The sequence below is a fragment of the Euprymna scolopes genome, chromosome 42, assembly GCF_053919585.1.
Source record: "Euprymna scolopes isolate OS-2025 chromosome 42, ASM5391958v1, whole genome shotgun sequence".
Taxonomy (NCBI): domain Eukaryota; kingdom Metazoa; phylum Mollusca; class Cephalopoda; order Sepiida; family Sepiolidae; genus Euprymna; species Euprymna scolopes.
In genome coordinates, this window is record NC_136523.1 from 368,595 (window position 1) to 387,522 (window position 18,928).

The 18,928-nt window shown below is 28.7% G+C and overlaps 1 protein-coding gene and 1 long non-coding RNA gene across 2 annotated transcripts in view; one reads left to right on the forward strand and one right to left on the reverse strand.

Annotated features, from left to right (window-relative positions):
- LOC145266902 (uncharacterized) overlaps nt 1–18,928 on the forward strand; it is a 35,640-nt gene that overhangs the window by 14,792 nt on the left and 1,920 nt on the right. The window lies entirely within an intron of this gene.
- On the reverse strand, nt 1,105–18,891 carry LOC145266901 (uncharacterized). Its single transcript, XM_080122679.1, has 4 exons — nt 18,769–18,891; nt 14,843–17,191; nt 7,029–7,107; nt 1,105–5,682 (listed from the first exon to the last, which is right to left on the reverse strand). Exons 2-4 carry the CDS (start codon nt 15,040–15,042, stop codon nt 5,182–5,184), a joined length of 780 nt encoding a protein of 259 aa, XP_079978805.1. The 5' UTR covers nt 15,043–17,191; nt 18,769–18,891; the 3' UTR covers nt 1,105–5,181.

The window sequence follows — 18,928 nt, forward strand, 5'->3', positions numbered from 1 at the left end:
AATGTCTCTTAATTTATAAACCATTTACTCAGTAAAAAAATCCTTATGTTGTAAACTCAGGTATTGATATTATAAAAACTACCACCTTAGTAATGTGTATTCTGCCTCTTCCTTCTTTGCCAATCAATCACGTTTCTATATGCATATGACCAGGCAAACTTCAAAAACACTATAAATGTTTACTAGCATATGATTAAATAAATTTGGTAATTTTAAATTGTATCATTTTTAAAGCATGTGAACATGTTTTTTTTAACCATTGTTTATTCCAAATAAGGCATATTGTGACTAAAGAAGCTTCTGTGATAGAAGCCAGATTTATGAGGGCAACCTAGATGAAGAGTTGGGCAACAAGATATCTTTTCACATTATATTTACATTTCTGCATATTCATATGGTCAGGAAAACAGTGAGCAAGAAGAGAATTGCCAAGATCTGAGGAAAGAAGCTATCAGAATAAAAAATCTTCCAGCATTTAGATACCTCTACAGCGAAGAGGTGGGATTTTGTTGCTAGTCAAGGATTATTTTGTACAAGAGCAGTAATTTCATTTGAGAAGATTCCATGATAATACTTGTAAAACAAACACAAAGATGCAACACTGGTGATGTAACAGTAGTTGGAGTTTTGACAACAGTGTATTAGCTTATTAGGTTATAGATTCATTTTTCGCATTGTTTGTTCAAGGTGATGAGGCTAATGGTTGGTGCACCAGTCCAGATGTAACAACAATATTCCATGTACAGGCAAATAATGGCTTTATAGAGATATATGACAATGGAAGATGTGAAAAGGTTTCTAGCCTTTGCAGCAGAGTTATATATCTCTCTATTTAATTATTCCAATTCGTTTTTAGCAAAGTCAAAAATCAACCCTGTGAATTAAGAAACAAATAGTTGATTTTCTGATGAGTAATTATCATGCAAGATAGGACAAATGTGTGTGTGTTTGAGGAGGCGTTAAATGATAATAAAAGTGATGCAAAAAAGACAAAGTATAAGGACTGACATCAGAGGTCACTGCTATCCTACAGTCGCCATCTCTCGTGACATTCTCGTTGTGTTTCTCTTTCACTTTTCATAAAAAAAGGTATGAGTACACAAATTAAAATAAAAATTACATTTATTTCAACTAAAAATGTTTTTAACAACGAATATAACAAAAATATTTCAAACTAAAAAAGTTCCAGAAAAATTGAATCAACAATATTAAAGCATTCTTCTTCCCTAACATGAAACTTTTGTATTGCAGTTTTTGATTAGCAAGAATTTCAGAATCCAGGTAAAAAAAATCCTGAATTATTTGGATTACCATCTTCATATTTTTTTAATTACTTCAATTGCTGTTCTCATCTTCTTATTTTCACGTATCGCACAATGTAATCTCCAATTTTCTTTGAGTGTATCTTGTCAAACATAGGAATCTGTACGGAATTTCAAACAGAACTATTTATTTCATCCCCTTAGGACTTTTACCTGGTGATACTTGACAGAATGAAAGTATGATACTCTCTACTTTTGTTCCGTCAGTTATAACCCGATAAAAGTCCTAAGTATTTGCAATTGTATTCTGAGTATTTTTTTCACAATCTTTTGGCCAGTGTAACCTCCAACTTACTTCAGATGTTTTTTGTCAAACTCAGGAATTTGCAAGGACCTACAACACAATAAATAAAAAATAAAGTACTAAGTAAAATTCTGTTGTGAATGACACTTGAAGGTTCAATCCTCTATGCAGACGATACTAGGAATACTTAAGCCTTCTTAATTACTTAAGACTTCTATTTGGTCAGTCATGACCAAATAGAAGCATGCTATCCTCATGTTTGAAATTACATACAAATTCTAAAGTTGAACAGAAAGATTCTCTAGTTTGACAACTACATCTGAAAAAAGAGGTTACATTGTCTGTAATCTTGTGAGAATAAACTCAAGATGAAAACAATATGCTAAACAATCCAACTAAAACTAATTCTAGTAAAAAAAAATTAACTAAAATTTTTGACACAAAAAAACTGTCACATTTTCTTTCTCTGCCACTCCAACATATTACAGATTTCATCCATGTTCTTGGTCTCTTTATTAGACTACAGCAACATACACACACCGCCAAAATAATAAAATGAATAAAAAACACAACACAAATAAAAAAAGCGTCAAAACTATAACATTTAGCTGAACTATAAATCATAAATTTACAGATTTTGTTAAAATTCAATTTTTTTAAAATTTAATTTAAAAAGTTTTGTCATTTATTGGATTCTATTAGTAATGGAAATTTCGTATCTGTCTGTCTAGAAACTATTTCAGACAATTGTACCTTTTAATGCTTAATTCTTTTTTGAGGTGGGAAGGATGAGGAGAATGTAGTGTAGTATCTGCTCTGTTGTTATGATACCATCCTCCCAGACCTTACTCCCTCCATTTTGTAGAGGAAGTAGTATAGTACCTGTTCTGTTAACATGAGATCATCCTCGCAGGCATTACCTTTTCCTTAGAGGAAACAGCAATGTAGTATATGTTCACTGGTTATGATACCATGCACTTAGGCATTATTAATAGGTACTAACAAAACCAATCAACTAAAGAAATCACATATTTTCATATAATTTTTAAACAACTTGTTTTGATCATTCACATTTGTTTTATGGGATTTTTTTGTTAATATTTTAATTATTTTAAACTTTTACGAATATTTTAGCAGTTTTCAAATTAAAGAAACTCTGAACGATGTAACCAAATGCAAAAAAGTTGCCACATGTTTGCGCTGTTGTAGTTTGGATGTTCCTTCGTCAGGATGACGAGGACCATCTGATCATCCTGGAGAGATGATGGATGGCACACGCTGAATTGTGAAATAAGAGTTGCACAATCTTTAGCCACATTTCTCTTGATTCCAATAGCAAGGAGAAGTCCAGGATGACTGGAAACAATGCTAAGATAAACAGAGAGTACGTATAACACCTGCTGTTTCCATATGATCGCTCATTCTAGTACTAACCAAGCTGAAATATGCTTAACTTTAGTAATCTAACAGGAACCGGTATCAATGCAAAAATGCCATTGTAGTATAACACATGATTGAAATCATGAATTGCATAAAAATTTAAATAAAATCAAAAAATATATGTCTGTTATTGAAATGCGTAAATGTTCAATATTAAGGTGGATAAGTTAGTGGACATATTAATTAATACTAGCGATTAGTCCACATCTTTTGGAGAGTTTAGCAGTTGACCTTTTTGTATGAACTAAAATTATTGAAAAAAGAAATCGCCAATATTTAGCATCATCATCATTGTTTTTGTATTCAGTGTGCTACAAGCGTCTTGGATTCTGGGGTAAACAAAACAAACCGATGTCTTATGTCCGCATTCCATGTGGTCAGATCCAAAGAGTTGATATCAGTCAGGTTGCATGCAGTTATATCGCTCCTTATGCACTTGAGCCAGATCCTCCCCAGTCTATCATGCAGCCTAATGTATGCAATATCCATATGTTCTATGGAATAAATGCAAAGTATTATGTTATACATGATTACAGAGAGAGTGGTGGTGACCGCTAATAATAATAATCTTGTGTACAAGTTTGGATTAACAAGATGTGTTCTAAGATCGTCTGATCAAACAAATCTGTTTCTGTTTTCCCTTTTGACTTTGTAGCTCACTAGATGCTCAAATTGAATAAATCATTCCTCTTCTTTAAGATGTGTTGAATAATTGCAGAATTAATTTGATAAACAGGAAATCGTTTTAATTGCAGCTATTGCAGCTACAAAACTGATATCAGTCCTTGGAGGAGACAGAATACATGCAATGGTGATGCAAACATGAAGTGAAATTTTAATAATATGAATTGATTAATGGATGCAAATGAATTTTATAAATAAATGAATGCATCACCAAGATAATAAGAGACTTTTTTATGTCTAGCCACTCTCCCTTCTCTCCCAATAATCAAAGCAAGTTTGTACTTTTATCTTTAGGTTGTCACAAATGATTCAGATTTTTTTTAACTTGTGATATTTAAATGTCTAATTATCATATTAAAATAACAAAAAGTATTAGAAAGACTTTTGAAAGCAAATAGAAAGTCAGATAATTCCTTCATTATTTGAAATAAATTTGGAAAAAAAATCCTTCACTCTAAATAAAGTATCAATTTCATGTTGTCACCTATTTTTAACCGTCATCTTTGAAATCACGTATTTCCAAATTTGTCACGATGGGCACATGCAAATCATGACTGCTTGTCTCATGGTCTCTCTGCATCATCATTGAAAATGTTTTGTAGTTTAGAAGAATATTTCATCCAAAATTGACAAATTTGGTTTCAACCGTTTTTGAGGAATTGCCGTTAAGTTTGACGGTGAAGTGATGGAGTCTATATTCTTTCTTTAGATCAGAAATGATCATTTATAAACGAAATATGAAATTACTGACATAATTCTCTGATTTTATATGAAGATTGAAGCATAATTCTTGATGAAAAGTGTACTACACTAGTTACTGTATTAAACATATTTCATCCCTACAACACACACACACACACACACACACACACACACACACACACACACAAGAATCTTTTCTACACACAAACCTTTGTTCAATTGTGTCGTGTATCGTTATTATTTTTGTGAACCAATTTTCATCAATAAAAATGTTTTTATATGAATTGCTTAATTACAAGAATTTTCGGACAAGTAAAAAAATTCATTTAAATAAATAAAAAAATTATTGAAATTTGTTGTTTTTCATAGTTATCTCTACAAATATAAAAGCAATGTTTTTAAAAAGCAGCTGTAAAGAAATGTTGTCGTTGTTGAAGGGAAATCTTGTAGCTCCATGGGATAAATACAGCCTCGACACCGGAAAAAAACTATGGGGTTAACAAACATCCCAAGCATGAACATTAAATGGCAATCGACTAAAACCAACAGAACTCTCTAACTACACACAAACAATACTAGCTGCATGGCATCCAAAGATTCATTGCAGATTAAAATTTCATCACTTTTTACAAAGCGATTGCCAAAGATGATGACTATGTTGTGTTGTCACATTTTTTTAAGCATCACCTCTGAAGTCACGCATTTCCAAGTTTGCCACGATGGACATATGCAAATCATGGCTGCTTAGCTTATGGTCTCTCTGCACCATCATTGAAAATATTTTGTAGTTTAGAAGAATATTTCATCCAAAATCGAGAAATTTGGTTTCAACCGTTTTTTGGGAATTGGTGTTAAGTTTGACGGTGAAGTGATAGTGCCCATGTTTTGATTGGGTAACGAGTCTTTGTTATTTTTGTTTGGAAGTGAAAATAATTCTGAAGTGAACTGACCATTGATGGTATGAGTGCTGATAAAAGATGAAGGTTCCACATCCATGGCATCTTCATAATCCATTTTGTTGTCATCAGTTTTCTTCTCGTCACTCTCATCACATCTTCTCTTCAAATGATGTTTCAAGTTATGATTTACGTGATCACAATTGTTTGATGTTTTGTTGTTGGAATTTTCAAAATTATTCACCTTGGTTTTTGCGCTTTTCAAACGTACATGTGTAGTGGGAGAGTTAGCAAAGTATTGTTGCTCGTTCTCATTCATCACATCCTTGTCATCCTCATTAGTGATGTCTTCGATATTTTCTGCTTGTCGTACAGGTGATGGGGAATGCTCATCCTGAAGAAATATATAAATAAAAATAAGAGAAATCGAAATATGCAACCATTCAATTGTGCATTTAACAATAAAAATGATTCATTTCAAACTGTGATGGACAAAGAAACCTACAGATGAACCGAGTTTATTATAAAGATATGTAAATATATCAACGATGGGAATGGCCAATAAACAAAAAGCTGAAATCAAGATGAATTTCTAAATCGGAGAGGGGGAATATGTGTTGAATGTTAAATGTGTAAAATGAAATAGTGTAAATGATCCCCAATTTCCGAGTCATTGTAGCTTTTTAGGCAGTTAACCAAAAACATTCTTGCTATGGGAAATAAATTCTAAATGAGGGAGTAAGTGGGATTATTTCATAGTGGGAAATTAGTTAAAAAAAAAAAATTGGTTTACTCCACCACTAAATCTAAGTTTGAGTGGAACTCATGCAGTCTTTGTGACACTGAACAGTTTATTACGGAATGATAGTTTCACATTTAGTCACCCAGAACACAACACTGAGTGACATCACAAGTCATGATCATATGACAGTAAGGAATTACTCCCCACCCACCCCGAAAAAAAGAAAGAAAAGTTGTTTTTTTCTAATGCCTTGATCTTTGAACAACTTATGAAAGTTGACAGTAGAACTGGAAATATACTGAGCTTTAATATTTTGTTAATCATACTAAAGATAATATTGTCAGCATCATCATGATTTAACGTCATTTTACATGCTCAGTAGCTTTAAGAAATTGACTTCTAAAATAACTTATCTCAACCCAGGTCTTTATTTATCCCTCCTTTCTTCAAGTTCATTTTTATCACTTTCTCCCATGTTTCTCTGTGAACTGGAACTATTATTCTATATCTACCTATCCAAGAATCGTTCTACATCTACTTACCCAACAACTCTCATCCATTCTTTCAACGTGGCCATGCCATCAAAGTCTCCTGTTCTGCACAAATCTCTCTATACTATCCAGATATAATCTTACTCTGAAGGTTATCAAAACTAAGCAGACCTTTTAGAATCATCTTACACATCCATCAGATTAATCTCATATTTTCTCACCATGCAACATAGTCCTCAACCCTCACACGCGTTGCATAGAGAAAAATGATTTATTTGGGTAATCAAGCTATTTATTAGAATGATCTTCAAAAGTAGACATTTGAATTTTTTTTCTTTGAGAAAAAAAATTCAAATGTGGAAAAAAGTTGAGTGTTTTTAAAAGAATGAGATTCTCAAATAAGTACTAGTACTTGGATGTAAGTCGTAAGAGTTACACAATGTCAGCCTTACACTTAGCAACTATTGTTGGTATCAAAATTAAATTAGAAAAAAATGGTAAACTAACTTCTTCAAGAATCAGCTTTGCAGTCTCAAGCAATTCACGTTCACTCATCACAAACAGGACAGTATTCCGAGGCACAAACCTAAAATAAAGAAAAAAAAAAGATTTTGATACTCAAATGATATTTAGAAGAAATATATTGAAAAAAAGTCTTTAATAAAATTGTGTGATCACTTTAAGAATTATATATTGAATTATTTTTTTTACTATTAATAAATATTTATCGAAATCAAAATAACATAAAATAAAATTATATTTTAAAAGTCTGATTTTAAAATTAATTTAATGATGAAATCAGATCCACCAGAATGCCTTTTGGTTTCATTACAAACGAATCAACCATTTCAATCTTTTGTTAATATTTAAAAATAAAAAAAAGAATCAATAACTCAGCAACCCTTGAAATTTTGGAGTAGTCATTTCTGGTTTTAAAATTCTTAGCAAATCCGAATTTAATTAAAACAATTGACAGTTTTTACAGGTATTTACAACTAATAATTTTAAACAACCTTAACATCCTATTTAAAACCAAAAATGTTTTAATAATATAAAAATAAAACAAAAAGAAAAAAGGAAAAAAGGAAACAAAAATGAAAGTAAAAAGAATGAAGGATGTAAAAGCAAAAGTTTTGCACTTATTAAAAAATGATATTAAACAAATGTAAGTTTTTTCGAATATGAAAAAATAATATTAAACAAATGTAAAGAAAAATTTACTTATAAAAAAAAAAATATTAAACAAATGTAAAAAAAAAATTTACTTATAAAAAAAATATTAAACAAATGTAAAAAAAAATTCTACTCATTAAAAAATGATATCAAACAAATGTAAAAAAAATTTTCTACTTATTAAAAAATGATATTAAACAAATGCAAAATAAAAATTCTACTTATTAAAAATGATATCAAACAAATGTAAAAGTTTTTTCCATTTATTAAAAAATGATATCAAACAAATGTAAAAAATATTTTCCACTTATGAAAAATGATATCAAACAAATGTAAAATATTTTTCCATTTATTAAAAAATGATATTAAACAAATGTAAAAAATTCTACTTATTAGAAAATGATATAAAACAAATGTAAACAATTTTTTCCACTTATAAAAAATGATATTAAACAAATTTTTTTTTTAAATCTACTTATTAATAAATGATATAAAACAAATGTAAATTTTTTTTCCATTTATAAACATTATATTAAACACATGTAAAAAATTCTACTTATTAAAAAATGATATTAAACAAATGTAAAAAATTTTTTCCACTTATTAAAAAATTATATTAAACAAATGCAAAAACAAATTCTACTTATTAAAAAATGATATAAAACAAATGTAAAAATTTTATCCATTTATTAAAAAATTATATTAAACAAATGTAAAAAAATTCTACTTCTTAAAAAATGATATCAAACAAATGTAAGAAAAATTTTCCATTTATTAAAAAATGATATTAAACAAATGTAACTCATTAAAAAATGATATCAACCAAATGTAAAAAATTTTTTCCACTTATTAAAAATGATATTAAACAAATGTAAAAAAAATTCTACTTCTTAAAAAATGATATCAAGCAAATGTAAAATTTTTTTTCCATTTAAAAAATGATATTAAACAAATGTAAAAAAATGATATCAAAAAAATGTAAAAAAGTTTTTCTCTTTATTAAAAAATTATATTAAACAAATGTAAAAAATTCTACTTATTAAAAAGTGATATAAAACAAATGTAATTTTTTTTCCATTTATTAAAAAATGATATTAAACAAATATAAAAAATCTACTTATTAAAAAATGATATAAAACAAATGTAAAATATTTTTTCCATTTATTAAAAAATGATATTAAACAAATGTAAAAATATTCTACTTATTAAAAAATGATATTAAACAAATGTAAAAAAAAATTCTACTCATTAAAAAATGATATAAAATAAATCTAAAAATGTTTTCCACTTATTAAAAATGATATTAAACAAATGTAAAAAAATTTTCCCCTTATTAAAAAGTGATATCAAACAAATGTAAAAATATTTTTTCCACTTATTAAACCAATGATATTTAACAAATGTAAAACAAATATATTTCCCATTTTTTAAAAATTGATATTAAACAAACGTAAACAAAATTTCTACCTATTAAAAAAATGATATTAAACAAATGTAAAAAAATTTCTAAATTTCTATTCATAAAAAAACGATATTTAACAAATTTTTAAAAAATTTTCATTTATTACAAAAAAAATGACATAAACATGTAAAAAATAAATTCTACTTAAAAAATGATATCAAACAAATTAAAAAATGATATCAAACAAATTAAAAAATGATATCAAACAAATTAAAAAATGATATCAAACAAATTAAAAAATGATATCAAACAAATTAAAAAATGATATCAAACAAATTAAAAAATGATATCAAACAAATGTCAACTAATTTTCCACTTATTATAAAGTGATATTAAACAAATGTAAAAAGAATTTCTACTTCTCAAAAAACGACATTAAACAAATGTAAAAAAAATATTCTACTTATTAAAAAAATGATATTAAACAAATGTAAAAACAATTTTTTCCATTTTTTATATTATATAAACAAAACGTAGTCTTTTATAAGTGGGCGCTTCAACGGAGTTAACTTGGTTTCATTTAAAATTATAGTGAAATGGCAATGATTATAGAATACAAGACACTAGGTTTAATTGTTTGGTTTTGTGGACTCATCTAATGCTCTCTTTAAGAAAGTCAGTTTGTCGGTTAAAATCACTAAAAATGGGCACATCTTAAAAATGTCATTGTTTGTTTATATTTTTAGAAGCATCATAAGAAAAGTCTCTGCACATTAGTGGATCTGTTACTATCCTCAATCTATAATTAAAACCAATGTATATATATATATATATATATATATATATATATTATATAATTACCTGTTCACATACACCTTTCACGATAAAGCTAGAACACAGAATTAGATAGAATCAAGCAATTGCATCAACAACGGACAACGCCAGACCCAAAGTGTGTTTTGATGTACTGCATCTCATCAGTGACGTGCTCCGATATAGGCGCGAACCCAGGTCGTCACATTCATGAAGTGTGCAATGCCTAAGTCGTAGCACGTCACTGATGAGATGCAGTACTTTGAAACCCACTTTGGGTCTGGCGTTGTCTGGTATTAACCTTCTTAGTGACACTCAATATGGTTTCCATTTTGCTAGATCTACAGCAGATGTGCTTATCGTTATATCATCTAGGATTAGCAAATCTCTCGATGGAGACAACCTTTCTAGGGCAATTGCTCTTGACATATCTAAGGCCTTTGATAGGGTATGGTATAAAAGTTTACTTCACAAGATCTCTAGCTATGGTATAGCTGGAAATGTCTTCTCAATTATTAAATCATTTCTTTCTGATGGGTTCATAAGAGTAGTAGTTGAGCTCACAGTATTAATGCTGGAGTCCCTCAGGGGTTCATCCTGGGCCCAACTCTTTTCCTGATCTACATTAATGATCTTCCAAATCACATCCTTACATCATTCGTAGACATTTTTGCTGACGACACTACCATTTATGGTAGCACATCTAAGAGAGTAAATGACCAAGTTCTCTCCGATTCTCTCTCCTCTGATCTTGAGCATGTGGTACAATGGGGAAAGGAGTGGCTGGTTACTTTTAATGCATCTAAAACCAAGCTTCTCTCTTTACATCATCAACATTCTGATTCACATCTGGCATCAATTGAAATGAATGGCTCTCATCTTCATGAGGCCTCAAGTTTTGACAAGCTTCTGGGCTTGACCGTCACTCCTGATCTTAAATGGAACATGTACATCAAATCTGTTGCCAAGGCTGCTGGAAAAATGGTTGGATCTTTCTATCGATCCAGTAGATATCTCACTGCTGATGCAATTCTCTATCTATATAAGAGCCAGGTACGTCCAAGGATGGAATACTGTTGCCACATCTGGGCAGGAGCTGCTAGAAAGGACTTGTCTTGCCTTGATAGAGTTCAAAATAGACTTTGTAGCCTCGTAGGAGATGTCCTTTTCTCTTCCCTGCAACCTCTATCTCACAGAAGAGATGTTGCGAGTTTGTCTCTGATGTATCGTTTTTTTTATGGAAAGTGATCGACTGAGCTTCAGTCTATGGTCTGTCCCTCCTGTCCCTCACCAAACTTTCACAAGAAACACTCGTCTAGCTGTAAACACTATCAATAATTCCCCCCACTCTTTATCTGTGCCTAAACCTAAACGTAGATTCCATGAACAAAACTTCTTTCTTAGAACTGCGAGCCTGTGGAATTGTCTTCCATTTTCCTGCTTTCTGGCTGACTACAATATGGTTGTCTTCAAGTTTAACGTAAACAAGTTCTTGATGAGCCGTTCCATATAAGTTAACAAATTTACTGAATTTCCATTACTAATGATTACTATATTGTCCAATTTCTACTGTACATTCTTTAACCCTTATCCTCGAGTGGCCTCTTGGCCTTTATAATGTGGTGATTCCTGTGTAAAAAAAAAAAAAAAAAATTGCTCAATTCTATCTAATTCTGGGTTCTAGCTTTATCGTGAAAGGTGTATGTGAACCGGTATTTATATATTTATCTATAATCTCTTCTTAATGTCTAATATGTGTAGAAAAAGCGGTTCATCCTTTGTAGGGACGTGATGTCCCTCAACAATTAGGTTGTTCCGAAATCGTGTCTGGGGAGTCGGCTAATTTCAGTTAATGTTTGTAGATGTGATATCTACCGCCTGCATATTAGCAGTAACTATCTTAGTTGTATAGGACGTGTTGCTTGTCACATAGAATGTAAAACTGGATAAAAAATATAAGAATTTAAAAATCGAGGAATAGCCAATAGATTGCACCGTGACCCATATGATTAGGTCGTCAACATTGTACACTTCATAAGTGTGACGACCTGGGTTCGCACCTATGTCGGAGCACGTCACTGATGAAATGCAGTACATCGAAAACCACTTTGGGTCTAGCGTTGTCCATTGTCGATGCAATTGCTCGATTCTTTCTAATTCTGTATTCTAGTATCGTGAAAGGTGTATGTGAACGGGTATTTATATATCTATCTATAATCTCCTCTTAATGTCTAATATATATATATATATATATATATATATATATATATATATATATATAGATATTAGTTTTAGGACGATTAAGCAAAATCAGGAATCAGAAAAATCAAAACATTTGGGAGCATCAGAATCAGTATTGGAATCGGAAAAATTTGTACATATTTTCCAATGGCAAAACGATTCTTTTGTCTTTTTTATTTGAATATGTTTAAAGCAAAACCTTCCTTTGTTCGTAATAATTATAAAAAAAATATATTTATTGATTTTTTAACTACTAGTAAAACAAAAATCAATAGATGATCTCCCACAAGTGTGTTCTTTTTCACTTATGAAAATATCTCGCATACATCTTTACAATAATTGAGAAAAAATAACAATTCTATAGTTAAATATTTAGAAATTTATAAAGACTCGGAATCGGTAATTGTATCAGAATCAGGAATTTAGTATGAAATTAGCAATTGTATTGGAATCGTCCCCTCGCTAATATATATACATACTTAGCATGGATACCCGATGTTACTCAGGTGGACAGAGCTGCTAAGGATATTGAGCAACCCCCGCAGGAAAGAATGGAAGAAGTAGATGACAACCTGGACACTCCACCCCCAAAAAAAATGAATCAAATTGTTTCAATAAAAATAGCGGTGAGTGCCCATGCAACTACCAAAAAAAAAATTAGCCGTGTACGCAGGCTCGAACTTAAAACACGAAAGAGGGAAAGAATGGAAAAAAGGTAAGTGACAAACGCTTTTGCCAACCGTACCATAATGACTTATGTCATGAGGACTTATGACGTCATGACCCTGAAAAAATAATGTTTATAAACATAAATGCGTATGTAACTTGTAATAAAATGGAGTTGCGAAAAGTGATCCCTCCCTACCTTGCAAGAAATGGTCCAGTTGACCACCACAGAATGAATCTTTTTTTCTAATTTTCACATATTATGCGTCTGATGGATTGCTCTTTCAGATGGTACTGGTTTCAACCTGCTCTGATGTGGATGACAAAAGTTTTTTGTGGATGTACGAACAAGCACACAAACCAATGTTTGAGACTTATATAATAGTCAGGGGAAATAAGTCTAAACTCGTTTCTAAGAAAATCAATGTCCGAAATAATAATTCAAAATAAATATTAAATATATTATCAATATAAATCAATTTTAAATAACAATCTTAAATAGAACATGTAAAACAATTCTCTCACTATAAACAACTATTTAGTAAAATTGATTTTCCTTAACGTTATGCAAACAAGGTAGCTTCTTAATCATATATTCCGCAAAAATCATACTATATATAGAAATAAATGAAATATTAAAGTAATGGATCTTTTGTATATATTAATCAAATTGTGAACAAACAAACAGGAATACAAATTTTTATATATATATATATATATATATATATATAACGTTAACTACTTGTATATATTTATATATTTCTATGTACAGGATTCACTTCTAAACTAATTAACTGATCATTATGAATTTTCAAACACAAGATGTAAGGGTGGGTAATGTATCTATATTTAGTTTACTTTCATGTAATCTGTCAAAGACAGGGTGGAAGCTCTTCATAAAAATTCAGGCATTCCAAATTTGATGGAATTTTAACAATAGATTAATTGGACATTAATCAATCAATCTTCCCCAGATTTCAGTTTGCTTAGTGTATTTTAAAGTTTTTTACAGAGCATAATATGGACATAACTTCCTATTTGAAAATTCAAATATTTCAGATTTACATTAATTTTGATGCATTAAACAAGATTTACTTGAATTTCAATGTTTTCAAATTTTCTTAAATTTTAGACATTTTCTAAAATCAAACTGATGTCATGGATTTTGATCAAAATTGGAATAAGTATTCTATACATAAGGTTTAACATCATTATATTTTGATTTGAATCTTTGTAAGGAGACAGAAAAGTGGTACAAAACCGTTCTGTCCAGGGAATTTTCCCCATCCTTGGACGGGTATTCTTCTATAATATATACTTTAAAAACACTCAATTACAAAATCAATACCACCTCATTGGATTTCTTTAAACAATAATTAATTGTAAATAGTTTTGAAAACTTTGAATGTTTTAATTTATGAAAACATTTGCTATGAATTTTAAAGCCAGAAATGACTAAGGTTCTTATCTAGATTTCCCTCATATTAAAAAACGCAAAAATACAGAAAAATCTTTATGATATACATATCCGTGATGGAACAAAAGATCATGTTCCAAAAATCATATAAATTGACCAAGTAGTTTTATTTTAATAAAGAAAATGATTTTAAAATGATTATAAGTAATTAATATAAAACTGTAGGCATTATAAGGCTGATCTCGCCTGTTTGAATTATTGTGGAGTTATCTGCCCTTGCTTTTTATAATTTTATTCTTTTTATTTAAATATAAAATTACTTAATCAGTTTAGGTAACTTTTTAGAATATGAAATTTTTGTTTCATCACGGGCACATACATGATACAGATTTTTTGTATTTTGTTTTTTTTTAATGGAGGGAGAATTCTGAACAACAACTTTGACTATTTGACAGTTTAAATGCTTCCAAATTCTTTTCAAATTTTGAAAGGTCACAAAGTAATTATTATTTTTCAACTATCAAAACAGTAAAATATTTGATTTGTTTAGTAAGAAACCAAAATGCATTCTGGTGGCATGGTTTAATAACCAAGATAAACATAACTTACGTTGATTTTTGAAAAATTCTGTCCACTTGTCCTGCATGAGTTAAATTTTCTCGTGAAGTAGAAGCCAATTCTTTTGTTTCATTGGAATCAGGAAATAAACTTGTGCTCGAAGATCCGGGCACATTTGTTGATTTTGAAGATTTCACCTTCTTCATCCAAGATGGAAGAACCCGTGTACGAGATGGATTGCTTGGACCCATGACCAAGAGTTATCTTATTATAAAAGATTAAAGTATGGATTTAATGTGAAATGGAATTGAAAAAATAGTATAATTTAATCTTTGTATACTAGTAATACTTTATCGTGTTTGTAGGTTGAAAATCGAATGATATCACAAACGTGAATGCCATTATAAAGCAGGAAGAGAGAGAAAAGAGAAGGCAGAAAAAAGAGTGAGGAGAGAAATATGAAAGAATAATGAGATGGGGGGGAGATATTTAATAAGATATATATAACAAATACTAACGATCCTAACCGAATAGATTTTTTTTTTTCTGAATTTCATATAAAATTACCAATTATTTAATATAAACTTTATTTAGAACAAAAACAAAATTAGAAATGTTGTCATTTTTTTAAATTTATTTTAAAATTTAATTTTCATTAATGGTATTTTTTATCTTCATACTCAACTCAAAAAATGAGGTATTAATTATGAAGATCTTATCACATTAAAAAAATATTTCTATGAATAATTTAGTTTTCACTGTACGGAACCATATTTTTTTATCAATGTAAGCATATTTACAATTTTCTTACAGAAGATTTTTTGGCATAAATTTCCAACTAGAATTTGAATATATATGTTTTTCAACAAATAACAGTCAACAATTGAGAACTAATAATAGCAATAGAAAATAATAAAACTTAGAGATGAGTAGATTACTTGGGTAAATATTTGAACTTTTCATTTGTATTTTAAAGAAAATAAAAGTAAATATGCAAATTCAATGTTAATTTTGTTTTCTATTTAAGATCTTTGTTTAAGCAATGCATTTCTATTGATTAATCAATGGAAGATGAAATGAGAAAAATTAATTCATTTGCAGAAGTGATCAATTAATTCTAATGATTATTGTGGATCTGAGTTTACAGTTAAATGAGGAAAACTAGTGAGAAAAAATAAAACCTTTTTAAATTTACTGTATTCCTTGAAAACCAATCAATCTAACATTGTAAAATAAATATCAACAAATATAAAAATAATTTTTACATCAGTAATATTTAACAATATTTGACAAATAAAAAATGATGTGGGTCATGCAATTAAACTCAAGTTTTTTTAACAAATTTTCACTCGTGGGTGAATTATATAAATAGATGGCTAAAACATTTATGAAGTTCTAAGAAAAGTTATACCCCTTAAATCCACAATGATGTAATTCAAAACTAACTATAAGCTATAAGTTTTAACAAATTTTAATAAAAATCGGCTGTCATTAAAACTATTAGAAACAATTTTAATGGAGGAGGTTTGTTTCTGCAACAATATTGTTGTAACTAAAATGATACAAAAGTTTTTGTTGTTACAAAATCTGATGAATCATTTGAAAGTTAAGTGTTATTTTTTATCAAAAGAAATAAACATCTGAAATTTTGGAGAAAAAAATTGATTAGATTTAAAACGTGAAATAAAATTATTTAGTCGTTGTTTGAAAATTAAAATAATTCTGATTTTCTTGGAAATTTTTTTTAAAATGCAATGAAATTAAAGTTATCTCAACATAATTTCCTGATTTGAGTCAAAAACTAACCATTGACATTTTTCTATCAGCACCTGGGAAATGATGTAAAATCACTGATAATGCAGTTAGTATATATCTTGCAAAGGTGAACATATTTATTTTAGTTGGCTTTGTGGATGAATTTCATTATCTTTTTATACCCAATATTGGTTGATACCATTATATTTTTCTTTACATGGCTTGGAAACAAAGATTATATAATTTAACTTTATTTAATTAATTAATTCAAATTAATTTAAATTTACTATTAATTCAAACAATTTTATTATACTATTAATTCAAATATTCAAATTCCATTAATTCAAATAATTTAATCATACCATTAATTCAATTAATTTCATTATACTATTAATTCAAACGATTTCATTATACCATTAATTCAAAATAATTTCATTAATTCAAATGATTTCATTACACTATTAATTTAAATAATTCAATTATTAATTATCAATTCAAATAATTTAATTTAGAATTAAGTAATATTTTTGTGTCTATAGATAACACCTTGTGAAGATATTTGGCAATGTTTGGAGAAATTTTGGTCAGCATTTTTGGAGCTCGGATGTTTCTTCTCCAATGTTGAGGTCTTTTATTTACAAGCATCTGTAAAAAAAAAAAAAAAAAATGTCAGAAATTAATGATTGTTTTTTCTTCTTTTTTTTTTGACATAAGACATAAATAAACAGTATTTTATTTTTGCTTTTAAAAAAGATAAAATGAAAATATTTTGACTTTTTAAAAGCAAAAATAAAGTTAATTTTTGTCATATGTTTTTGGAATGAAGAACTCTACAAGATTCAATAAATTCTGAAGATTTACAAAAACTAATCTCGACATTTTTATTTTAGAACCAAAGTTTATAACATTTTTAGGTACTAGTGCAGAGAGTGATCCGGACGTAAATAATGTTATTATTTAAAAAGCCATTCTTAACATGGGGAGGGTGTTTTGTACCTATTCTGTACAACTTACAACTGAATAAAAAAAAAACATATCATAAAACTTTAAATACGATTTTTTAAAATAGCACGGATCACTCTCTGCACTAGCACCCATTTTTATTTTAGAACCAAAGTTTATGACATTTTTTTTTTATTATTGTAAACCAAAGTTTATGACATTTTTTTTATTGTAAACCAAAGTTTTATTTCAAAATAAGTGACAAAATAACACATTAGCTAAGCCTAAAAAAATTAATATTATGTACTTTTCTTTTTAACTCTTCAATTTTATAAAATGTTGAAATTTTGATTAATTAATATATTTTGCTCAGTGAGGTAGAATAATTCTCTAGTATATTTTATGAAAACTGCATTTTAAAATATAAATTGATCCAAAAGTGACTAAGTATAAAAAAATTTCTTGAAAATCTAAACATTAGTTGATTTTTGCTCTGCGTCTTAAAAATGGTTATTACATAGGAATATTGGTTGAAGGCGTCGATATAATATAACGGCCATTTTAGTCTCGCATTTTCATTATTTGAAAAACAAATATTGTTGTTTTTTGTTTGTTTCTTTTTTATTTTTAACTACTGCCGCCTTATTTTGGGCTTCTTTTAAATGTTAAAAAAAATTATAACGATAATATTAACTTGTACATCGTGTTACAAACAGGGGAGTTAATTCTGTGGTGGTGGTGCACTGGTGCGCTTTGCGGATACCTACGCATCCGAGAACTTTCATTCTCCCCATAAACAGATTTTATAGTAAAAATATAGTAATTTATTGCCGACAATATAATATATGCTTCACTTCTTTTTTTTTTTTTAAATGCACTTTTTGCAGTACTTGTAATGAATAAGTACCCAAAATATCGTAGTATTTACGTAGTGAATCCCGGGTCTGTCTCAGAAATGGACGAAAAAAAAAAAATCTCGTAATTGATCTAGCTAATGCAATTTTAAATAAAATATCAGCTGCAGTTCGGAATAAACTATATTCTTCGTTTTTACGCCTCTTAACAAGGAAATTACCTTTTATTTGATTATTAATCGAAATTAAAATAACTAAAAACATGGACATTTATTTAACTTTTTAACAAATAAGGTTTGTTTTTCTCTCAAAAGAAAGAAAACAAGAAACCAATGACACTTAGTGTTTAAAAGAAATCAACATGCATTTAAGAAAGAGAAAAAAATGAATCATTCTTTGAATTATGCATCGAAATGAACGACAAACCTGATTATTTATCATTTTACTGAAGTCGTGTTTACATTATTTTCAAATAGGTCGCCATTTTGATAGCTTATATCAACGAAAAGTTCACATATTTTATTGTGGACTTAAGCGACATCTCTGTTTGAAGAAATTACGATATTAAAAAAAAACGAACAAAATT